This window comes from Biomphalaria glabrata, chromosome 5 (assembly GCF_947242115.1).
Source record: "Biomphalaria glabrata chromosome 5, xgBioGlab47.1, whole genome shotgun sequence".
Lineage (NCBI taxonomy): Eukaryota > Metazoa > Mollusca > Gastropoda > Planorbidae > Biomphalaria > Biomphalaria glabrata.
Window position 1 is genome coordinate 50733108 of NC_074715.1, and position 26270 is coordinate 50759377.

A 26270-nucleotide genomic window follows, 5' to 3' on the forward strand; every position below is an offset into this window, starting at 1 on the left:
CTCTTTTTCTCTCTCATTCTTTGTCTCTCTCTCGCTTTTTGTCTCTCCATCTCATTGATTCTCTCTCTCTCTCTCTCTCTCTCTCTGTCTTAGTCTCTCTCTTGTTCTCTCTCTTTGTATCTCTGTTTTTCTCTCTCTTTCTCTTTGTCTCTCTCTCTATCTTTCTCTTTGTTGCTTTTCTTTACTTCTTTTTATGCCTCTCTCTCTCTTTAACTCTCTCTTTGTCTCTATCTCTCTCTCCCTCTCTCTATATATCTGTTTCTTGACCTGTCAATGTCTGCACAAAAACGTCCTGACTGCCTGGAACCAAGTCTGTCACTCCCAGCTGTTTTTGTTTGTCTAGACCTGAGACTAAGTTGGACGTTTCGTGTCCGGCACTGTCCATGTGTCTCGCTCTCACATCCCACGAGTTACTACTTACGATGGCCACTCCAGTCATGCTCATTAGAAATGTTTCCCAGTAAACGACTAAAATAGACAAAAAGTACCTAATTGTATCTGCATTGAAGAATAAAACTTTTGAACAAATCGGGAAAACCCGTTTTCACAGTATTTTATATTTGATTAGAATATGTCGGCTAAACGGGTAAACCCATTTTCACACTCTACTTTTTATTTTCTTGGCAAAATAAAAAAAAAGTGAAGGGAACATTCTCCAAGTTTGAAATAGATCTAAATTCAATCCACTAGATAAGTAGGCCTAATAATAATAATAATAATAATAATTTTATTTATAAAGCGCTGTTAACAAACAAAATGTAGGCTCAAGGCGCTGTAACAACATTACAAACATAAACACAACTGCCGAAATAACAGTTAATCTAAAAAAGTTTTAAACAAGTAGGTCTTAATGTTCTTCTTAAAAGTGGTATAGCATGTTGTCTGTCTGAGATCAATGGGGAGTGAGTTCCAAACCTTTGGTCCGTGAACTGAAAAAGCACGCAGACCGTAGCTTTTGAGGGAGAAACGTGGCACTACTAAAAGCGTTGAGTCCATTGAGCGCAGGGTTCTCTGGGGGACATATGGAGTAATCAGTTCGCTAAGGTACAAGGGCATCTCATTGTTATATATACACTGATGACAAAGTGTGGCGACCTTGTAATCGATTCTCGCTTTCACGGGAAGCCAATGGAGCGTGCGCAAGAGCGTAGTAGCAGAATCTTGTCTAGTTTTTTTAAGGACTATTCGAGCGGCGTTGTTCTGTATACGTTGCAGCTTGGCTATTTTGTCATCAGGTATACCTGCTAGCACGGCGTTGCAGTAGTCAAGGCGGGAGAGTATGAATGCCACAGCTAGCGTTTTTGTTGACTCCGTTGTTAAATATGGTCGGATCTGGCCTAATCTGCGCAGCTGCAGATAAAGACCTTTGCAGAGCTGATTTATGTGTGGGTCGAAAGATAGTGTTGAGTCGAAGAAAACTCCAAGATTCCGCACTACATGGACAAAAGGAACATGGCAGTTCGAGATAAAGAGAGAATCTGTGCTTTCAACTTTTGAGACATTGTTCCTAGTGCCAATCTTAATTATTTCTGTCTTGTCTTCGTTCATCTTGAGTTTATTTTCAACCATCCAATCGCTCACCCTTGCAACGGTACCACTGATATTCTCTGCCAGATGGGACACCTCTGAGGGTACTGATGAATCGTATAACTGTGAGTCATCGGCAAAGAAATGGTATAAGATGCCGGTTGGCCGTATGACACCGCTGAGTGGATATGTGTACATAGTGAACAGTACTGGGCCTAGAACTGATCCTTGGGGTACTCCGTACTTCAAAAGTAAGCTTGTTGATTCCGTCCCGCTAACAACGACACTTTGGGTGCGTTCCGTCAGGTAGGATCCAAGCCACTTTAGGACGACTCCTGCTAAACCAAAAGTTGCAGAGAATCTGGCCATCATAATTTCATGGTCTAGCGTATCAAAGGCTGCGGACAAGTCCAGCATAGAAAGAATTGATATGTGGCCTTTGTCGGAATTGTGAAGTAAGTCGTTTAGTACCCTGACCACTGCTGTCTCTGTGCTACGGCACTTCCTATATGCAGATTGAAATTCTTCCAAGAGACAGTACTGTTCAATACCCAAACTAAGGCCCGCTGGTCATAACCGGCTAGTTCTAACATAAAATAAACTAATTTTCTGTTATATAATTGTAATGAAATAACAAATGCTAGAATACCAATAACATGGCTTTATTGGGCAAGATCGCAGTAGACAGTGAACTATCAGAAACACATCTCACACGACATTGCTTAACTACTATGAACACACACACACATACACTGGACACTGACCTTCTGACTGGCTGGACACACGCAGAGAATAAACAGCTCAGTTACACTACGATACTATTGTAAAAAAAAAAATGTCCTACGTAATCAAATGCATAGATTTTTTTCTATTTAAATCAAAGATTAACTCATTTCCGTAAATCTGGTAAGCATACCAGAAGACACAAAAAAAAAAAAAAACTTAGCAGACGTGACAGTAAAGAGGTTACTGCCCTTTACCCTCTCCCAATGTTTCTTCTAGCCAAGGAGATGCGAGATAGAAACAAAGATGGCTACCAGACAATTAGCTGTTTGTCCCATCTTGAATTCTCATATTCATTGCTGGAGGTGTTAGTCGAGGTGAAGTTATATGAGATGTGGGCCTCAAAGTTTATCTCCCAGCGATATCATCAACCGTTGCGGGTTGCACAGAGAAGGCGTAACATTTGACTTGAGAGAGTTCCTTTTCGACGTAGCTCTTAAAAACAAGAGGATATTTAAAGCCGGGTGGTGCTGCTTTAAAAATGGTAGCAGTGTAGAACGTAGTATACTAATTCCTTGTACTTATAGTCAAGGCCGTCTCTTCTTCCTCTTCTCTCCCCCCACTGCCCCAACATTTGTTTTTTCCTTCTATATCCGCCATTTTTAGATCTAGAGTTTTGGTTGTTTTTTTTTTTTAAGACTTTAGTTGGAAGGTATGGGTTAAGTAGGAATTAGAGTGTGAGACGGAACTCGACCTCGAGGCCTCGCGATTGTGAATGTAGGGCCTAAAGGTCATGCATGCAAATTCATAAAGCGCTATCTATACTGTTATTGTAAAGTAGTTACGCTGATGTTGTCAATTGTAGTCAAACCGAATTTCCATTTGATTGGATCAATAAAATTATCTTATGTACGCCTAACGCTATGTAAACACCGCTGTTGAGATGGTAGGGTATCATTGACCGCGCTTGGTGGTTTCAAGGTGTTCCCTCCCCCTTCCTCGGAACTCTTATCTTATAAATTAAAGACGTTCCGACGTGTATCCACGTGTCTAGTCATGCGTGTTGATTTGAGACGTTTAAGCTGTAAAGACGAGACTCTTATTTGGCCTTGGATTGTCAATGTACATTTGGCCTCAGTATTCCTAAATCCGTCCCTTTTGTGAGAAAATGTTCATGACAGGAAATGTATTTCATGAAATCTTTTTTGTGATAGTCGGCTGGAGGATGAGTATACATTTATACCTTAAGATCTATGGTAGCAGATCAAAGCTCATCTGTTTCAATGATGAACGGTTGACTAGGGGTATCATGGGGCCAGCACAACAACCAACCGCCCTTTTCTTTTGTCAAGTGTATACAAAGGAGCGCTGCATCTTTGCCTGGTACATATTCTCCTTTTCTCTCTCTCTCTCTCTCTTTCTCCATTTTCCCTCTCAAGTGTATATACAGTGGCTAGTCATCTTTGTCTGGTACATATTCTCCTTCTCTCTCTCTCTCTCGCTCTCTCTCTCTCTCTTTCTCCATTCTCCCTCTCCCTCCCTCTCTTTCACTCTCTGCACCTCTTTGTTTCTCTCTCTCTCTCTCCCTGCCTCTCTCAAGTGTATACACAGGGGCTATCCATCTTTGTCTGGTATATATTCTCCTTCTCTCTCTCTCTCTCTCTTTCTCCATTCTCCCTCTCTCTCATCTCTTTCTCTATTCTCCCTCTCTCTCATCTCTTTCTCCATTCTCCCTCTCTCTCCCTCTCGTTCACTCTCTGCACCTCTTTCTTTCTCTCTCTCTCTCTTTCTATCTCTCTCTCTCTCCATTCTCCCTCTCAAGTGTATACACAGTGGCTATTCATCTTTGTCTGGTACATATTCTCCTTCTCTCTCTCTCTCTCGCTCTCTCTCTATCTCTTTCTCCATTCTCCCTCTCCCTCCCTCTCTTTCACTCTCTGCACCTCTTTGTTTCTCTCTCTCTCTCCCTGCCTCTCTCAAGTGTATACACAGGGGCTATCCATCTTTGTCTGGTATATATTCTCCTTCTCTCTCTCTCTCTCTTTCTCCATTCTCCCTCTCTCTCATCTCTTTCTCCATTCTCCCTCTCTCTCCCTCTCGTTCACTCTCTGCACCTCTTTCTTTCTCTCTCTCTCTCTCTCTATCTCCCTCTCTCAATTGTATACACAGTGGCTATCCATCATTGTCTGGTACATATTCTTCTTTCTCTTTCCTCTTCTCTCTCTCTCCCTCTCCCTCTCTTTCACTCTCTGCACCTCTCACTTCCTCTCTCTCTCCCTCTCAATCTTTCTCTCCCTCTCTCTCTCTCCCTCTCCCTCTCTTTCACTCTCTGCACCTCTCACTTCCTCTCTCTCTCTCCCTCTCCCTCTCTTTCATTCTCTGCACCTCTCACTTCCTCTCTCTCTCTCCCTCTCAATCTTTCTCTCCCTCTCTCTCTCTCCCTCTCCCTCTCTTTCACTCTCTGCACCTCTCACTTCCTCTCTCTCTCTCTCCCTCTCCCTCTCTTTCACTCTCTGCACCTCTCACTTCCTCTCTCTCTCTCTCCCTCTCAATCTTTCTCTCCCTCTCTCTCTCTCTCCTTTAGCTACGCTCTCTTGTACTCCAGTAACACATATGGCCGCTACACCTGTATCGTAACTACAACTAATGTGAAATCTGAACAACATCTCAAACAATGCAGCGTAACCCGTTGTTATACAAACTCACTCACTCACGCACACACACACACTCACACACTTTTCAACCATCACATCAAGGGAGGTCATAAAAGAGTCACTCCTGGGCTTTGCTTATCTCCCATCTAGACCCTGTTGCTACCTAACCAATACAAGTGCACTATCTCCCTCGCCAGATGCCTTTCTTGTAAAATGCCAGCCAAGGTTTTAACAATTTGAACCGATCTACAAGCGAAAATTAGGCAGAGGCTGGCAGGAATTAAATTATTCAACAAGCTCCTAGGAATAAAACACAAGATACTCTAAAACCGAAGACAGTAACTGCGTGGATTTGCAGAACCTATTCGATACTTACCAATGCTGTTCTTGAGTTTTCTATGTTTCAAATATCTTCCCTTCTAGTAAAATGTTCCTATCTTCAAAAACAACGCTTTAAAGAAGTTTCAAAGAACAAAGTTAGAGTGTCAGAAACTGACAATAAAGATATAAATGATAGCCAAAACCTTTGATCTATACACCTAAGTTTTTTTTTTGGTTTTTGTTTTTTTTTGTGATGGTTTGATGTGGGACTTGAACATCTAAAAAGCTATTGATGAATATATTTCTTATTTACCTGAAGATATATTATAATGTTGGCATTTAATATCAACATGCGGCAATAGGTTTTCCCAGAGCAGTGGCGTAGCTAGGAATTTGCCATCATTTGGGGGCCCGGGGGAGATTGACCTCTTTGGGGGCACCTGTATTTTGTGTAATATTTGATATTTAACGCAAAAAAACACTCATTTGGGACCCCCCTCGAGTGGGGCCCGGGGGGGGGGGTCAAATTCTCCCCCTTGCTCCCCCCCCCTAGCTACGCCTCTGTCCCAGAGCACACACGTTTGAAATGATCAGTGGGGGGGGGGGATAACTTTGATAAGATGTACCTCTCGAGAAATCAAATGATTTGTGCATTAGTGGAGTTTGTCGTGTTCACGTAGATGTGTGTGTGATGTGTGTGTGATGTGTGTGTGTGTACGTGAGTTTGATATAGCTGTGTTTTGTTTGTGTGTGTGTGTGTCATTGCTGTAGTTGTGTCCAGCGACATGGAACGAATGGGATAATTGCGCCCCGAGCCAAGGCTAAAAGCGGCCAGCAGTGGGGGGGGGGGGGGTCCACTGAAAGAGGGTCTCTTATTACTCTTAATACGTACAAGCACTGAGTGACATGCTCTATTATTTGTAAGACTAGCCTCTGCGGCTGAGGGGAAGAACGCTTGGCTTCTGAACCGGGGGTCCCGGGTTCGAAATAAAGTAGGTTGTTCATTGTGCTGGCCACATGGCAACCTCGTTAACCCTGGGCCACAGAAACAGATGACCTTTACATCATCTGCCCTATAGACCATAAGATCTGAAAGGGGAACTTTGACTTCACTTTTTTTACGTTACTAAAATTAGACCAATGACATCATAACTTGTTACTAAAATAAGACAAATGACATCAGAACTTTTTACGAAAACTAGACCAATGACATCATAACTTGTTACCAAAACTAGCGCAATGACATCATAACTTGTTACCAAAACTAGACCAATGATATCATAACTTGTTACCAAAACTAGACCAATGATATCATAACTTTTTACTAAAATTAGACAAATGACATCATAACTTGTTACTAAAATTAGACAAATAACATCATAACTTGTTACTAAAATTAGACAAATGACATCATAACTTGTTACTAAAATTAGACAAATAACATCAGAACCTATTACTAAAATTTGAGAAATGACATCATAACTTGTAACTAAAATTAGACAAATGACATCATAACTTGTTACTAAAATTAGACAAATGACATCATAACTTGTTACTACAATTTGAGAAATGACATCAAAAATTACATCCATTGGATCGTCCTTTTGTCAATTTACTGATACAACGTCTCACACACTTGTTGGGCTAGTACTCGGTCACTTCTAGGCGATGGGGCAGGCTCGAAGGTCCGTGGTTTGAACGCTAGACATAGTTTAGATGTTTCACCATGTTTTCTACTCCTCCAATTGAAGCGTAGTGATACTATTGTATGTTACCTGTCATGTCGGAGGTCAGTGGTACGAGCCGTCTCGTCACTATTTTTTTCTTCTGTAACTAATTATTTTGCCCTATTGCTGCTTATGATGTTAAATGTAATGTTAGACATACAGATTGGCTCGATTTTATAACGCACACTGAAACTTCTAGTTTCCTAGACGAGTGAGTCCTACCATGATACTCATGAACCTAGGCTCACAGGTTCCTGGCCACGAGACTGGTAGTCATACTGTTTGATGTCTGCGTCTAACCAAACAAAAAGTCGGGAATTAAAGAGTGCAATATTTGCATGCTTTCAACAAGGCCATAACCAAAACGGTAAGCGCGTAAAAGTTTCTCCCCGAGCGTCCCGGGATCCATCAACGAAAAGATAAAAATCTGTTGCCAGGGGAGATCACCGTTATGAGTTGAAGCAGGTAGAAAATCATTTTTAATGTTTAATAACATCTCTTCAAAACCAGAAGATTATTTCAATGGTTCTGGCGATGATATCTTTGTCTTTAAATGTTGGACAAAACATAACACATAATTTCAAACTCTCTTTCGTCCCTGATCTAATATCGGCTGAATTTGTTTTTACTAGGCTAATATCAACTCACTGTCTGGTAAAAAGTGTGTACACGTTATTTCTACCACACCCATTCTTGGATCAATCTGAAATTTCGAACAATTATTCATTGACATAGACAAGACATGAGTCGATTTTAAAAAGTTGCCAATTAGATAATTAATTACTGGTAATTCATTTTTTTTTTGTTGCTTAATAGCAACAAGGGAAACTTTTACTTCAGTCTTCACCGATACTGCTAAATTTGTTGGGTTTAGTCCCCTTAAATAATTGTTAACTCTATTTCACTCTCACGCATTCTCCGATCAATATCATACTTTAAATAATTATTTATTCTAGCTGGCAAAACATTAATCAATTTTTAAAATACCCAATTAATCAATTTATTTTTGGTAATTATTTTTTTTATATCATCGAAAAAGGGAAATAACTTTTATATTCTTGGTAGATTTAGTTTTAAGGACTGAGTTCTTCTCCTTTAGATAGGCTTTTTTTTTTTAAGAATTCTTTTATATTTTGCTTTTCCTCGGGTTTTGGTCGTACATATACTCAGAGACGTAAAAACGAAAGGATTTATTTTGTAACTTATTCAAATAAAATTAAAATAGACTATTCTGGGTTTTCTAAAAAATATTATAACAATGCTCCTAACATAAAGCCTGCTGATCGTATCCCAAAGAACAAAGAAAAAACCTTACCAAAGTTACAAAGATTAAGTCACATCTCTTATTCCATGTGCTAGGACATATTAGTACAAGTACTCCATCCTCCTTACCGCCATTGGAGCATGAAACGGGTGCCTCGATCGGCTAGGAAGACTAACGACTTAGCTGAGTTTAACGAGTAGGACGTAGTTATCTTCTCTTTCAAAGGGAAATCTCTAATTTATAAGATAAGAAAATAAAGTGCAGACGACGAAAAGTAAATTGCGCCAAGTGATTATGAAAATAGGTGTTTATAGTTATCTATTTTTAGTTTCAACTTTTTAGCCGCGTCCTAATTCTAAAGACAAAGAATAAAGGGGACTCATTCAACTGATCTGTCAAGTACTATTTCTTTCCCTTGTTCTATATCCAAAAAAAGTATTACGAATTACCTGATTGGCTACATTTTTAATGATGCTTGTAATCACAACAAATTTCCGTAAGGATCAATAAAGCAGTCTTAGTCTTAGTCTTAGTCTTAGTCTTAGTCTTCTTTTGTCAGCTACAAAACTAATCGTGCAAAATTTCAACTTAATCAGAGATGCGGTGTGGGAGAAATGACGTGTACAAACGTTGTACCAGACGTGACAGAGTTGATATAAGGTTTGTAATTAATGGATGTATTCATGGGCACCAATGAACTTGTTGTGCACGCATGCGCTGTCTCATAAAGGCTGACATTGTAGAAAGATACGATCAACAAAAGACATCGGTTAAGAGTAGAACTATTTAGTCTCTCGGTCCTGCGGGCATTCAGAAGTAACTAAACTGTAGACCTGAAGGCGTCCCGAGGCAGCTCGTTAAAGACCGCCGCATGGCATCGTTAAAGTTCACCATGGTGTGTCTGGCGTCAGCGCCTGGTACTGAAGTACTGACGTCACGACAAGTGTCAATGGCCAGCAAAACATTAAGCAAAGACAGATCCACACATTTAAGTAGGTCATACTTAGTAAGGACATATATTTAAGTAGGCCATACATTTAAGTAGTTCAGACATTAAGTAGGTCATACGTTTAAGTAGAGCATAAATTTAAGTAGGTCAGACATTAAGTAGGTCATACGTTTAAGTGGGTCATAGTTTTAAGTAAACATATATATATATATATATATATATATATATATATATATATGGCTCACTGACCCGCGTATGATACTTGCCAGAGGACCGGCGTACTTCTATACCTGCTTCTGCGTGCTTTTTCAAGAACGACAAGAGATGGCAGTGGGCAGAGATCCAACTCGGAGCCAGCGTGACGACAGGCTGGACTGCAGCGGTTCTCAACCTTTTAGGTTCGGTGACCCCTTTTTACAATCCCCAACTCTGTCCCAACCCCCCCCCCCCCCGCACATACATACAGCAACAGAAGAATAGATAATAACAATCCATTCTTTCGATTGTCTTAGGCGACCCCTGGCAAATCGTCAATCGACCCCCAAGGGGGTCGCGAGCCACAGGTTGAGAACCCCTGGGCTATAGCGATCACCATCATTTTTTTTTTTTTTTGTATGGATCTAGAACAAGTTGTACAAAGTGTGGTGCTCTTTAGAGTTGTATTAAGGTGCCTGTTAGAACTTTGTAAATTCTGGGAATCTTTAAAACTTGAACATCCTTAATGCCAAATTCAGTATTCCATTGAAATTTGAGTTCAATCCTTTCTATGTAGTCAAACAATATAGCATAAGCTAAAGGCTCCCTTATTTAACTCTTTCTCTCCGTAATTATTTACCACATTCTGGTGGAATCAACGCTGGTATCGTCAGTTAGGAGAGAAAGAGTTAAAAGTGTCTTCTAAAAATATTTTATATGATATTTCTTTGTGTCATTGTGTTTTTCACGCAGAGAAAAAAAATGGTTATAAAAACTGAAAGGAAATTTCTATTTGTATCGGCGCGAACAGTTTGGTCACAGGGTACAATGTGATCCTTGTAGCAATAACAATTGAAGATCTGTTCTTTTCTTCAACGCCATTAGCTTTTGTCAGAGCGCATTTCATTCATCGGCTCATCTTTTCAACTCATCAACTCATCTTTTCAACTCACCATTTCATCATCTCATCGCATCGTTGCCGCAACAATAGAAACAGAAAGATGAAAGAATTGCAGGATTCTTGGTAACCAAGGGCAACGCGCCAATTAGTGTCAACACTTTTCCCGCTTAAACTGTGATTGTCCAAAAGAGAAAGGGAGGGAAATCTACCGCGCATCGTCGTATTAGTTCTGCCCCTTTATTTTAAACACACACACACTCACATATACACACGCACAAACACCCCATTATCTTTTGTGTTCTATCTAATTCAACCTAAATTCTTTTTTTGACCCACTATAAAAATATTAGTCTTAAAATAGACTGGAAACATTCAAAGGGAAATCACTTAATCCCAGACCAACATTAAGGAGTAAGTGGGAAAGATTGACTAAAAGAAATGGAACTCACTTAGGGTGAATGCAAATAGGAGTGTGGCGCCCCTTTCCGTTTCAAGGATGACTAGTTTTACTTTAGTGCATTACTTCATTGCAAGGGGAGGAGGGTCTTTTTCCACTGTCTTACTTGCAAGTAGGCAATGATTTGTTTGGTATGTTTTGGGAGCTGCTTTTGTGTTGAAGACTACAATTGTAACTAGTAACAATAAAAGAAAACAGCTGAACACACTGCTTGTTTAGAGCAGTACATGAGATTTCTTGTTTTTAAGCAGTACATGAGATTTCTTGTTTCTAAGCAGTACATGAGATTTCTTGTCTTTTAGCAGTACATGAGATTTCTTGTCTTTTAGCAGTTCATGAGATTTCTTGTTTTTAAGCAGTACATGAGATTTCTTGTTTCTAAGCAGTACATGAGATTTCTTGTCTTTTAGCAGTACATGAGATTTCTTGTCTTTTAGCAGTACATGAGATTTCTTGTTTTTTAGCAGTACATGAGATTTCTTGTTTTTTAGCAGTACATGAGATTTATTGTCTTTTAGCAGTACATGAGATTTATTGTCTTTTAGCAGTACATGAGATTTATTGTCTTTTAGCAGTACATGAGATTTTTTGTTTTTAGCAGTACATGAGATATTTTGGTTTTAGCAGCACATAAGATTTCTTGTTTCTATCAGTGCATGAGATTTTTTTTTTTGTTTGTAGCAGTCCATGAGATTTCTTTTTTTCTATCAATAAGTAAATTGCTTGTTTCTAGCAGTAAATGAAATGGCTCCTGTTGGCTCTAATTACGAGTATGACAACGAAGTCTTATTGCACGATTTTACACAGATTTATTACATTTTGCAAATTTACAATTTTATTTTATCGATTTAATGTCGTTATTTTTTTTCCATTTTGTTCTTGGTGATTAACCTTCTGAATTATTCATTCGTAGATACTGGAGCGATGTTTTAAAATCTTCATATATGAACTAAAAAGTAAGCCTGTATATTCCACACAGAAATCAACACCGTTTAAACCCAGACTTGATAAAACGTGCCATGAATATTCATGACAACTTTGCGGAGGCCATATCCTAAAAAAAATATAAAGAAATCTATTTCCCAAGCTTCAGTTATATTGCCAACGAGTGTTGCGGTTACGGTAACACACTAGCAGAGTCCAATAGAAGATTTTTTTTTCATTTCGATTAGTTGTTTATGTAAATGCTTTGAGATCTGCCTTTTAAACAAAACATAGCCAAACAAAGTTCATTATTTAATATTTTTGAAAAAAAAATAAAAAAGGTTTTTCTGTTAGATTTAATCAACTTGTTTCTAACTAATAAAATAAAAGGTTACTAACACTTTAAGTACTGTACTGTCATCTGACGTGTAATTTGTTATACTGGGTTTTATTGTCTGTATTGTGTTATTTTGCGTTTCGCTGTGTTTTATTTGAGTTGTGCTGTATTGTGCTGTGTAGTACTCAATGGACCTCATTCACCAATCGTAAACAAACAACATTTAGCCACGTGGTGCTCTATCTCTTCTATATCATTTACGATCTCATGTTTAATTCATGATGGTTGTCACGTGACAGTTTTTTTCCCGTTGTTTTATCAATAAGATCACGTGACTAAATGTTGTTTGTTTACGATTGGTGAATGAGGTCCAATTGTGAAGTTTGCTTATACTCTATTTTTTGAAAACAAATGACAAGTAATAATCATGTAAGTGGTATTATACAGTTTAATTATAACAGTAATAATGAACAACAATAAGCGCAACTAGCAGATCGCACGAGTCACAAACTTAGCTAATCTCGAGTCGAGTTTCGAACTCGGCCCCCCATCGAGAGGAAGCCATGCGGCCCTTGCCACACATCCAACACTATGCTGCATTTTATTTGGTTGTGTTTTATTTTGTAGCATTCGGATGTGTTGTGATGTGTTGAGATGTGTTGTGATGTGTTGGGATGTGTTGTGATGTGTTGGGGTGTGTTAGGATGTCTTAGGATGTATTGTGGTGTGTTGGGATGTGTTGGGGTGTGTTGGGATGTCTTAGGATGTATTAGGGTGTGTTGGGATATGTTGGGGTGTGTTGGGATGTCTTAGGAAGTATTGTGATGTGTTGTGATGTGTTGGGATGTGTTGGGATGTTTTAGAATGTATTGTGATGTGTTGTGATGTGTTGGGATATGTTGGGGTGTGTTGTGATGTGTTAGGATGTATTGTGATGTGTTGTGATATGTTGGGATATGTTGGGGTGTGTTGTGATGTGTTAGGATGTATTGTGATGTGTTGTGATATGTTGGGATATGTTGGGGTGTGTTGTGATGTGTTAGGATGTATTGTGATGTGTTGTGATGTGTTGGAATGTTTTTTGTGTCACACAAATTATTCCCTAAAATTTTTGAATTCTTAAAACTTTCTTCATATAAACAATATTCTTAATTTTAAAATTCGTAAAAAAAAATTTATATTTAAAAAAATGTCTTTATTTAAAAATTCACAAAAATGCTTTATATAAAAAAATGTTTCTTTATTTCAAAATTCAACACATTTTCTTTCTATAAAAAATGTATTTTAAAATTCTAAAAAAAAGTAACTTTATAAAATTAAAAATTCTTAAAATTTTCCTTTACATAAAAAAAAAATATTTAAAAATTCTTACAATTTTGTTTCTATAAAAGTACATATCACATTTTAAAATTCTTAAAATTCTCTATATATAAACACATTTCTTTAATTGAAAATTCTTAAAATTTTGTTAATTTAAAAGTACATATCACAGTTAAAAATTCTAAAAAGGTTCTTTATTTAAACAAATTTCCTTATTCAAAAATTCTTATAGTTTTCGTTTTTTAGCATTACACACACCCACACAAAGATTAACTCCAGACACGCCTTTGGAACGTGGAGGCCATTGCATATAGAGGCCTCTTGTTCGCGGCCTGCTATCTCTCCCACATTCCATAGTGCCCAGACGCTGGGATACGTACTTTGAAATGATAGATTCTCTAAAAATAGACCGCAAGCACTGGCTTGCTTTAACTTTTTTTTTTCTAGTCGTTTCATTTCTATTTCTTATTTGGTCTCAAATGTTGCTCAGATCTTGGCCACTTGTACAGATTAATTGCTCACAGAATTTAGAAGATAAAAAAAAAAACGCGTGTGCCGGTTTGGATTACGTTTAAACAAAAATAGTACGCCGAGCCAAAAAAAAAAAAAAAAAGGTATTTGTCTCGTCTCTTGATGTGAAAGAGGAACGCAAACATGTGAAGCGGTTCTCAAGAAGAGACTTGCGCTCCCCTTGGCACAAAATGGAACAATCCAAACTAAAAGAAATATATTTATTTATAGACATTCCATTTTAGTATTTTAGGGGTGAAACACGAAACGCCTGACTGTAGACAGTGTATACAATATATATATAGGCCTATATCTATGTGTTTAGTATAGAATTCCTTATAAAACAAATATCAGCACAACGATATCAATTGCCTTTACTTTCCCTAACGTCAGGTACCCGTCAGAGCTGGGCATCAGAGCTGGGCATCAGAGCTGGGCGTCAGAGCTGGGCGTCAGGGCTGGGCATCAGAGCTGGGCGTCAGAGCTGGGCATCAGAGCTGAGCGTCAGAGCTGAGCATCAGAGCTGTGCATCAGAGCTGGGCATCAGAGCTGGGCATCAGAGCTGGGCATCAGAGTTGGGCATCAGATCTGGGCATCAGATCTGGGCATCAGATCTGGGCATTAGAGCTGGGCATCAGAGCTGGGCATCAGAGCTGGGCATCCTAAAAAAGAGAAATTCAAAATCCCAGTTTTCACCGAGATTGGAAACCGAGACCCCTTGGTTCAGAAGCCAGCGCTTTACCCCTCAGCCACCGCTAAAAACGTATACACTAAATCAAAAGTGTGGAGCTACTTTCAATAGCAACTTCATCAGTGCCAAATTTACGAGAGCGTATCAAAGGCCTCATCCTTAAAGGGGCCTCCAAATTCAAAATGTCGATTAGGAAAAAATGTTTTATTAAGTTTTAACAAAATATACATATTAATTATAAGAAAAAAAAAGGTGGGTGGGAATAAGCTTAAATATACTGTACGATTGTCAAGGGACAAATGATGATGATGAGATAGCGTAGCGCGATAAGTAAATGGGCCATGTTTTTATATATATATTTTTTTGAGACTTTATTACCACTTAAAAATCTTGATCTCTTTGGGTTAACTCTTTCTCTCCGTATTTATTTACCACATTCTAGTGGAATCAACGTTGGTATCGACAGTTAGGAAAGAAAGAGTTAAGTCAAAAAGAACAAGACCAGAAAACCGTTCAGAGAAAAGCGTCAGGTCGTGTCTCTAAATGTTTTATTTTTAACTGGCCGGATATGATCTGCGGCCTGCGGGCCTTAGTTTTGGGTATTACTGATCAAGTGGACTGGATTTAGTTCTTTGTGAAACATGTCGAGTGGTACTGGTACCATATGAATTTCTTTTTTTATTATTTTGCCACTAAAATGAAAGTAGAGTATGAAAATAGGTTTACCGGTTTAGCCGAAATATTGATATCAAATGTATAATTCTGTGAAAACGGGTTTACCCGATTTGTTAAAAAAGTTTCGTCGTTTAATACAGATATATTTAGGTATTTGTTTTTATTTTAGTGCCTTCCGGTGTGGGTGGGGCATTAAATATACACTACGGTGTCTGCCATGATCTAAGGAACATTTGTGCCAAGTTTTATCAAGATTTATCAAACGGTTTTGATTTCTATGCGGGACATATAAATATACATACATACATACATACATACATACATACATACATACATACATACATACATACATACATACAAACATGCATACAAACATAAATACATACATACATACATACATACATACATACATATATACATACATACATGCATACAAACATACATACATACATACATACATGCATGCATACAAAATACAAACATACATACATACATACATACATACATACATACATACATACATACATACATACGTCTTACTTTCTACTTTATATATTAATTCACTTAGAAGTCAATTAGCCAACCTAAACTACCCTTCACCTGAATGACCGGTCGCCCGCTCTGTTTTCTCTGGGTCACACTGAAGGATCACAGACTTCCCTGGGACCGCACTAACGACTTGCTCTGACATGCAACCTTTACGCTCTACGATACTAATTGAGCCAAAGAAACTGTGTCTTTCTTTCTTCTATGCAACTTGGCATCGGCGTAACTCAATAAAACAGTCGCCCAGCCGCGTGAGTAGATTCTACGCGACACTCATGTTGAGCCCTGACCTCCTTCAATCTAGTGCCTCTCCTCTACCCCCCTCTACTCCTTCCCCCCTCCCCCTCCATTATTTTTCTAACCTTGAACACGCCCCTCAATGTATCAATGTACTAACTATTACGCTGGATGGAATCGGACAAGCCAGCCGATGAATTTGGACGTTTTATACGCGACACTGCGACCCTCGAGTGCAAACGTCAAGGGTGACCTGTGATGTATTGGGGATGTCATTGGAGGTGATCAGACCTAGAACGTGCACCAGATGAACCGGAAGGGTTACAAATTGAACTGTGTAGCGAAATCAATCAGACGAGCTACTTATCCCAGCGCTTCTTCCCATTGATGCAAGGTTTAATGCGTTAATACAGTTTTATCAAAGCGAAACTACAGGTGCGAGAACTTATTAAAAATATTTCTCAAAATGTCAAAGTGAAAAAGTATAACACAAATAAATAGCTTACGGTGTTAAATCGTCCTGTAATCACCTAATTAATATCCTATCAAGATCTGTATATGTCTGTGTTAGTCTTTTAAATATGAACTATCCAACGTCTATTAGCTTCATTATATATACATAGAAATACATAGACTACAGGCCTATATATATTCTAAAAGCTCCTCCTTCCTAAGATTAGCACAATCTTTATTTTCTATGCACTCGCCGACTGCTATGAAGTCCGATCCTCACTTTGAAAAGCCAATTACACTTGAGGCATGGATACGTGTTATTGAATACCTATAGGCCTATAAAGGTCCTGCTGTTGTGTTTAGGTATTAATCACGTCCTTTGATAACAGAAAACTGTCTGGCAATTAGGGAAATAGCATTTATTTTGGTGAGAAACTATTAGAATCTCAAAGCTTATTAGCTTCATTTGATAGAACATTAAAAAGGGTTAAGATGAAAGGGCTGTTGAACTAAGCCTCTCTTGAAGGGTATTTGTCTAATGAGGCGGTTGAGATATAAGCGCCCTACGCCCTTCATGTACTCTGTTTGTAAAATGTTTTACATGTTTCGGATGTTCCTTCAGAGTTGAAGATAATTACTTTCTAGTCCAAACCTCCCGCAGGACGACGGGGGATGGGAGCGGGCAGGGTTTGAACCCGGGACCATCGATAAATCTGAACGACAGTCCAGCGTGCAAACCGCACGACCAGGCAGCCATCCTCTGTGGTTAGCTTATAGCTCTAAAAAAGCTAGCACAACTAAAATGTGGGTGTAGTAAAATTCTGAATGTTTAACTTGAGATAAACTTGAACAGACTTCTTTTAAAACAAAACCGAATATATAACTGTGTTAGTACAGCGATTGGACCCACGATGACCTACTAACTTTACCTTTACCTTACCTTTTACCTATCCCTTAGACTGTTGATCCGTTGGGGCACCAAGCAAGATTTGTCGCTGTCTTTCTCCATTCCTCCCTGTCTTTTGCCTTGTTTAAAACCTCTATTAACGGTAGGGCCGTCCATTTTTTTATGTTGTCCTCCCATCGCTTTCTCTGTCTGCATCTTCTTCTTTTTCCTGGTACTGTTCCCTGAAGGAAGGTCTTTGCGAGCGAGCCCCGTCGATCTAGTAATATGGCCATATATTTTACACTTGCGTTTCTCTACAATAGTTAGCAGGTCATCATGGGGTCCAACTGCTGCAGTAACCCTATCTCTAATCTCTAGGTTTGTGATGCTGTCTTTGAAAGTGATGCCTAGGATCCTTCTGTAGCATCTCAATTCCGTTGCTAAGATCCTCCTATCTAGCTCTACAGGCAGCGCATCAGTCTGATTTTAGTGCCGAGGGCCAAGCCTTTGTCTTTCCAAATTATTTTCAGTTTAGAAAGGGCTGCTGTGGACTGTGCTATTCGGGCCAGTAGTCCAGGTTTTGTTCCCTCATCTGAGACAATAGCTCCGAGGTATTTAAAGGTGCTAACTATTGTAAGAAAAATGGAAACTAATGCTCTATGTCCATATTACAAGGTCTTCGGGGCTTGCAAAAAGCTTCCTACAGGGAACAGTACCAGAAGAAGAAGAAGATGCAGACAGAGAAAGCGATGGGAAGATAACAAAAAAGAATGGACGGGCTTGCAATTGAAAGAGGTTGTATCCAAGGCAAAAGACAGAGAAGAATGGAGAAAGACAGTTAGCAAATCATGGGTGGTGCCTCAACGGTTCAACATACTAAGGAATAGGAGAAGGTGAAGGAACGAAACAGTTTTTTGTGAGGTCACTCACGAAGGCCGCGGGATACACATTTGTGACCAAAAGAAAATCCTCTGCCGAGGACAGACGCACATTGCGAAAAGAAAATATTATTCACCACCGGCGGACAATGGTTATGCTTGCCCTGGTTGTGGCAAAATATGTAGGTCACAGCTAGGGCTGCGTAACCACGGAAAATATGCATTCCTCATTAATCTTCGGACTCGAAGACACGCCTTATTATATATATATTCAGATTCAGCTTGAAAGTTAATTATATGTAGAGACAGAAATATAATAATTTAAAAAAAATAGATACAACTCGTCTTTTCTGTCTCAAGTGTCTTGTCTTTTTCTTCAACTTTCACACCTGTCTGTTTTGACAGAAATGTCTTCCAGCATCCAGGTGGGAAAACAAAAATCTAAAAATGAAATCACCTACACCGTCTGTAGTCACATTATAGAGTTCTTTACTTTCATGATTGGCATGTGAGGTCACATGATCACATGAGGTCACACAACGACCCCGTGAGGTCACATGTTTACACAACGAACACGTGAGATTACACAAAGACCACATGAGATTACACGACGACCACATGAGATTACACGATGGACTTATGAGATCACACAAGGACCACATGAGATCACACGACGGACTAATGATATCACACAAGGACCACATGAGATCACACGACGGAATTATGAGATCACACAAGGACCACATGAGATCACACAATTACCACATGAGATCACACGACGGACTTATGAGATCACACAAGGACCACATGAGATCACACGACGGACTTATGAGGTCACACAAGGACCACATACTAAATGCACTCTTTCTCTTTTAAAACAGAAGTAAACATTATATCTAAAATATAGTATGTAATAGCTCTCATTTTAGCGAGGTTAGTTTAGTCAATTTTCCTATACATTTTCATTTACCACAAAAACTTATTCATTACGACTAATTGATTAATTAATTATTATTTTATTTTTTTAATTGATTCATGTGTTGTGTTGAAAATGACTCATGGTCTAAAATTTCATCTTGATCTAAGAATGTGAGAATGTGAGAAATGATGTGTAAAAACTGACAGACTGACAGAATGTGTTGATAAAAGCTCGGTAAAACTACCGTTGATCAAAGAACAAAAGAGCAGAGTGGTTTACTAGTTGGAAACAACGGGAAGAGACACTGTTGGCCCCCTACCAGCCGTGGCAGAGTCGATCACAATTTGCCCTCTAGGCGAGCTCCGGTTTTCAAATCTCATTTGTCAAATAGCTCAGTAAATATTGGTCCCGCCGTGACGTTTTCTGACACCTAGAACATGGTGCTTCAGGCCAATCACACACAGAGCAAGGGCTGATAACTCGATTAGCCAAGGTAACTAACTTGTTTTACACTCCAGTTATAGTTATGACTAATTGATGAGTCGAAGGTGTCTAACCTATATATCCTTCTGTCTCTCGTTTTAGCGCCCGTTTGATAGCCCTTTTTTTTTTCTCTTTCTACTAACATTCTAGGTTTTTATGTAGAATTTTTTAAATTCGTTCCGATTATTTTTCTTTTTTTTTCTTATTGTCATCTTAATTCTTCTCTCTCTCTCTCTCTCTTTTCAATACACTGTATAAAGGGTACTCTCATTCTTTCTCACATTTCCAGTCTTATATTCAAAAGAATGTAAACCTATCTTAGAAGTCAAACTGTAAAAAAAAAAAGGACAGATAACTCAAAGTAACTTCTATCAGACGGAGCACAATTATCACTGAAATGGGAATTCCGTAACTATTGGTAGTGATATTGGGGAATTCGTGTCGTATGAAATAACGAACGTGATGTTTGTTTACTATTTGACCAGGCCTTGCACGAACACCGTAAACTTTTCAGGTTTTTTTTAGGAAACCTCTTATTTGTGTCACTCACTGTTTTTATCAGAGACTGATGGAAATATCATTGGGCTGTACATGAATGAAGATTATCTTAAAAAGGCCTTAGCAATGACCTGCCACGTCGCAACCTGTGGGCGGTTTAGGCCAATAGCTCATTGCCACGAACTGTGACAGGTCTGTGCCCAGGCCATCTATGGCGATTGGTCTCCTCTAGACCTCTTTTCATTTCTTGGTCTAACTTTGGAGGCAGCTTTCCAAATTTTTTATTTTTTGGGGGGGGGAGGCAGGATGGGCATGCGTTTTATTATGGATGGGGGGGGGAGCGTCTCTTATATTTTTAAATTTAAAAATGACAAAGTTATAAGAACATATTGACCTGTAGGACGTAATATTATATTGTGTGTATTTTTTTTCTGTGTATTGGATAGCAATGGCATTGTGATACCCGTATTTCTTTACTTTCTTTACTGATGTTCGCATGTATACAAAATAATTCATAATTCTGGTTTTAACTAAAATATAATTTTTTAGACAAATATACACACACGAATACACACGAAAACAGACGCATGCATATTCGTCATATTTTTTAGTTCAGTCATGGACATACAACTGTAAACTGTAAAGACGTCTTGGAAGAAGTCTTGGAAGAAGTCTTGGAAGAAGACTTGGAAGAAGTCTTGGAAGAAGTCTTGGAAGAAGACTTGGAAGAAGTCTTGGAAGAAGTCTTTGAAGAAGACTTGGAAGAAGTCTTGGAAGAAGTCTTGGAAGAAGTCTTGGAAGAAGTCTTGGAAGAAGACTTGGAAGAAGTCTTGGAAGAAGACTTGGAAGAAGTCTTGGAAGAAGACTTGGAAGAAGTCTTGGAAGAAGTCTTGGAAGAAGTCTTGGAAGAAGTCTTGGAAGAAGTCTTGGAAGAAGACTTGGAAGAAGTCTTGGAAGAAGTCTTGGAAGAAGTTTTGGAAGAAGTCTTGGAAGAAGTCTTGGAAGAAGTCTTAGAAGAAGTCTTGGAAGAAGACTTGGAAGAAGTCTTGGAAGAAGACTTGGAAGAAGTCTTGGAAGAAGACTTGGAAGAAGTCTTGGAAGAAGTCTTGGAAGAAGACTTGGAAGAAGTCTTGGAAGAAGTCTTGGAAGAAGTCTTGTCATATGTTTAGCTATCTGAAGCAGTTGTTTGAAAGAGGTATGATGTCATGATGTCACCGATACTGGACGTTTTGGCGCCGCTTTTTGGCATCGCAACAAAAACGTCCTGCTTTGTGATGTTTCTTCGAGAGAGACATGATGTTGCAGGGATTATTAACACATAATATTGCAGGGATTAAAGCATGATGTTGCAGAGATTAAGGCATGATGTTGCAGGAATTACGGAATGATACCTAAAAAATATGGGCTTGAAATCAACTCCTCTTTGATTATCTACTTACTGCAATACAGAAAAATCATTTGATTTTGTATTGTTTTCTACTTTGCATATCCAAATATTCAGTATCTAAGTTAATTCTTTGATGAATTGTTAAGATTTGTCACGTTAAGCTTTGATGAATTGTTAAGATTTGTCACGTTAAGCTTTGATGAATTGTTAAGATTTGTCACGTTAAGCTTTGATGAATCGCAAAGCCGTGTCAAGTTAAATTGTCTATTTATATGTGTACTGTGTCACGTTAAGTTAGCTTGTTCTACGTGTACTGTGTCCACTTAGGTCGTCTATTTCCACGTACATTGTGTAAATTTGCGTTGTCTATTTCCACGTATCCAGTATCCAGTTAAGTTCCTCTCTTGAAAGATAGCAATGACCGCTTGAATTATCAGTGACATGTATGTGTCCAGTTAAGACGCCTGTTTGCCAGAGCCTTGTCAATACGTCAGAGCCCACCAGTCTTAGGAACCAAACCGAAGGGCTAAGATAATTAAACCTAACAGCGGACAACCGTTCTTAATATTTGACTTGTACACGTCACACAAAGGAAACAAAGAGATAGAAAGATAGCGAGAGAGAAAGTTAACGAACGTACTTATGAAGAAAGAAAGAAAAAGAAATCGAAAGAATGAGACAATAAAAGAAAGAAATAGATACATTGGACATCAAGACAGACAGGAAGAAAGAGGCCAGTGGCGTAGCTAGGGTGGGGAGGAGGGGGAGAGTTGGAAAATTCACCAGGGCCCCCACTTGAGGTGGGGGCTCCCAAAAGAGTGGGGGGGGGTTATATTAAATATTATGCAAAATGCAGGGGCCCCCAAAGAGGTCAAGTCTTCGGGCCCCCTAATGATGGAAAATTCCTAGCTACGTCCCTGACAGTGGGTTAAAGAAAGAAGAACGAAATTGAAAAAAATGAGAGAACGAAAAGAGAAACAGACACTCTACTTATCCTCCCTACACTGTTTACTCTATACTTATCCTCCCTACACTGTTTATACTTATCCTCCCTTCTCTGTTTACTCTATACTTATCCTCCCTTCTCTGTTTACTCTATACTTATCCTCCCTTCTCTGTTTCAGGCTGCCACGTTTCTCTCCAACACCTGGATGTACGGAGAGCACCTGTGCAAGATCGTCCACTACGTCCAGAACGTGAGCATGGTTTGTTCGGTGCTCACGCTGACCAGCATCTCGCTGGAGAGGTGAGTCTAAAACACCTGTACTGTACAAATAGAGTCTTAACTAAACCCAACATTACCTCGTGTTTGTGTCCCTTTCCGGGCATAGTTAATTTCATGAATTAGCTCCCTTCCTCAAGTTGATATATCCAAATACTGTAGGTTACGTCTTACAGAAAAAGTTATTTCCATGCTAGGAATTGTTAAAATAGTTTACTAGAATTTTCTGAATTCCTACTATTAGTGTATTATTTATTTTTTTCCATATTCAAGTATGGATTTATAACTACATGGCAAATACAATCAATAGTACTGGTGTGGAATACAAGTGATCTTGCAAGGTTCTGGAGATTAAAAAGGCGCATAGTAAAGTAGTTTCTCTTTCAGACTTGTGGCAGATAGGGCAGATGATGTAAAGGTCAGCTGTTTCTGTGGCCCACGGTTAACTAGGGTGTCATGTGGCCAGCACACCTTTACCTTTCCCCTACTAATGTCAGGTACCCATTAGAGCTGGGTGGACTCAGAAGGCTCCCAAAGATTCCGAAATTAAAAATCCCAGTCTTCAGCTGGATTCGAACCCGGGATTCCCGATTTGCAAGCGAAGCGCTTTACCGCATTTGGCTATTAAAATTGTCTCGTTAAATATTGATTGGCATTGGAGTTACGGGTCTTGCCTGGATCCTTTAGTCACGTCACACTCCCCTACTTTAGCACTGTTCATTGCAAGGCATTCGTTTAAAAATTGTATTTCTTGATAATCTCCCCTTCTTTATTAGACTTTATCAGCAATGTAGTTCATTCATTAAATTTTACACAAAAAAATCATCTTCACCTTCACCTATCCCTTAGTCCAGGGGTTCTCAACCTGTGAGTCGCGACCCCCTTTTGGGGGTCGATTGTCGATTTGCCAGGGGTCACCAAAGACCATCGAAAAAATAGATTGTTTAGTCTATTCTTCTATTACTGTGTGTGTCTGAGGGGGAGTGGGGGGGCAGGGTCGCGAAAGAGTGGGGGGGGTGGAAGACGGGGTCGCCGAGCTTAAAAGGTTGAGAACCGCTGCCTTAGTCTTTGGACCGTTGGGGCACCATTCAAGGTTTGGCGACAGTCTTTCTCTATTTTAATGTCAGGCCCGTCCATTCATTTATGTTGTCTTCCCATCGCTTTGTCTGCCTTGTCTTCTTTTTCCTGGTACTGTTTCCTGAAGGAAGGTCTTTGAGAGCCCGAAGACTTTGTAATATGGCCATAGATTTTTAGATTCCGTGTTTTTAACAGTAGTTAGAGGTCCAATGGCTGTCCTATCCATAAGGAAATTTGACTTGACAATGAAATCAAACAAAACATTATAACTAGAGAATATAAAATATACATTAAAAACCAGATTCACTTAAAAGTTACCTGTGAAATGTTTATATCAGATAGTTATATTGTATTTAATGATTTGATTGCCGGGGAACAATGGAGTTCATGTTTCTATTTGTCTTAGTGATCGGTGTCTTCTTATGGTACAAGCATCGTACTGTTTCTAAATTTATCTCGACGGTGTCATGTAAATTTGTTCCCCTCTTTTTTATCTTTATATTTTATCTTTTTTTTTTTTTACTAGATTTATCAGTCATGAGCGTTGTTTCAAACAAAGATATCTTGTTGTAGTCGATTGTCGTACTTTCAGTGACGTAGCTGGGAATCGGCCATCATTTGGGGGCCCGGTGGGCTTGACCACTTTGGAGGCAACTGCATTTTGCGTAATATTTAATGTAAAAAAAAAACACTCATTTTGGGCCCTTCCCCCTTCAAGTGCAGTTCCGGGGTGATTTTTTAAATTTCCCCCTCCCCATTCCCCACACTAGCTACGCCTTTGCGTATGTCGAAAGGATGTATGTAACTACGAATGTCTTATTATGTTGCAACAGTATCTCCTGGGATATTGGTTTTCATGGGAGTATGTAACAGAGCTTTTGCGAAACCAAGAAATGGCATGGCGGGGGTGTATGCATCTAGATCGATCTATTTCTTGACAGTCTATTTATGGGTTAATAACCTGCATGATAGACTTACAGTGAAGTCCAACTCGTGAAGTCATTGGAGTCACAGCAAATAACATTTTTAGTTGTACGTGAAAAGTTAATGGAAGGAGGCTGATAGATAGATAGATAGATAGATAGATAGATAGATAGATAGATAGATAGATAGATAGACAGACAGACAGACAGACAGACAGACAGACAGACAGACAGACAGACAGACAGACAGATAGATAGATAGATATATATATATACAGAGAGAGAGAGAGAGAGAGAGAGAGATACATACATACATACATACATACATATATACATACATACATACATACATACATACATACATACATACATGGATAGATACATAGATACATAGGTAGTCAATTACTAATTATAGGTGGCGTCACGTGTCTGACCGATGTGGTCGTCCCCTTTATAATTTTTGTAGTGAAAAAGGTCGTGGCATAACAGTTTGAAATAGAACAAACCTGTATTCATAAGCACTTCGCTGGCTCAGTGGTTAGTGTACAGGCTTGAGGATCCTTGAAGTTCAAACTCTAGTCGCACACATTTTGTTTTTGTTTATTATAAAAAACATTTTAAAAACTATCACGTTAACCTTTACCCAGATACCCCCCCCCCCCTTTTTTTTTTCCTATTTTTTTCCTTTGTCTATCCTCCCCCCCCCCCTTTCCTAACTGGTCCAGACAAGTCAAAAGATCATAGCTCATTGAGAAAACTAAAAGCATGAATTTGCGTTAAACAAAAACAATATTTGTTATTGCACAGATCTGTTACAAATTTAATGACATGGCCGACCCAAACTAATTAATACAACTTAATATAAGCTTTGTTTTTTTTTAAGTAGTATTTTTTTTAATTACTTATGTTTGTTGCCCAAGACACAGGTCACGGAAATGTATATATCACCACTGGACCAGACAAGGTGCATGCTGGGTAATCTCGTCTGCTAGCTGGCTTTGTCTGACCTCTACACTTTAGCCCTTTACTTTTTTTTTTTGGTCGAGTATCTTCAATGTTCTTTGTATTGGGACCTGTCCAGTAGTGAAAGGACCATACACACGCTCATCTCCGAGTGACCTTAGACCTCCTAGTATTTACATAGTCTCGCCATCACTCACCTCGAGACTCAGGACTTCCGGTTGAATGACGTCACTGGGTTGGGGTATTCACTCTTTTTTTTCCCTTTTGTTGACTTCTCTTTAGAGATCAGATTTTGTTGGTTTTCTATATGTTCTTATTAAATAGTATAAATTTCTATTCAGTAGTTGCCATCCTGTATATGGAACTAGTTTTGTTCTTTTTTTTATATTGAAAAAAAACTTTTACTATTGGTATTAGTCTCCTATACCTTTTTTTTTTACTAGCTTTCTTTTTCCTTTTTTTTTCGCTTTCTCTTTCTGTCTGTCTCTCTTCTCTTTCCTTTTCTCTGATTCTTTCTGATTTGTCTCTCTCTTTTCTTTGTTCTCTTTTTTTTCTGGCTCATTCTCTCTTTCTATCCTTCCTCTTTTTATAATTCTCTTCTTTTTTTCTCAACTCTCTTCCTC

At 38.9% G+C, this 26270-nt stretch overlaps 2 protein-coding genes across 2 annotated transcripts in view; both read left to right on the forward strand.

Annotated features, from left to right (window-relative positions):
- Positions 1 to 26270, forward strand: part of LOC106067993 (2-iminobutanoate/2-iminopropanoate deaminase-like) — a 434175-nt gene that overhangs the window by 243710 nt on the left and 164195 nt on the right. The gene's annotated exons all lie outside the window — the stretch shown is intronic.
- Positions 1 to 26270, forward strand: part of LOC106051188 (G-protein coupled receptor 54-like) — a 145729-nt gene that overhangs the window by 65619 nt on the left and 53840 nt on the right. Inside the window, exon 3 of the mRNA XM_056030631.1 lies at positions 22587 to 22708. Coding sequence (XP_055886606.1) covers positions 22587 to 22708 — 122 coding nt within the window. The remainder of the gene's footprint in view (positions 1 to 22586; positions 22709 to 26270) is intronic.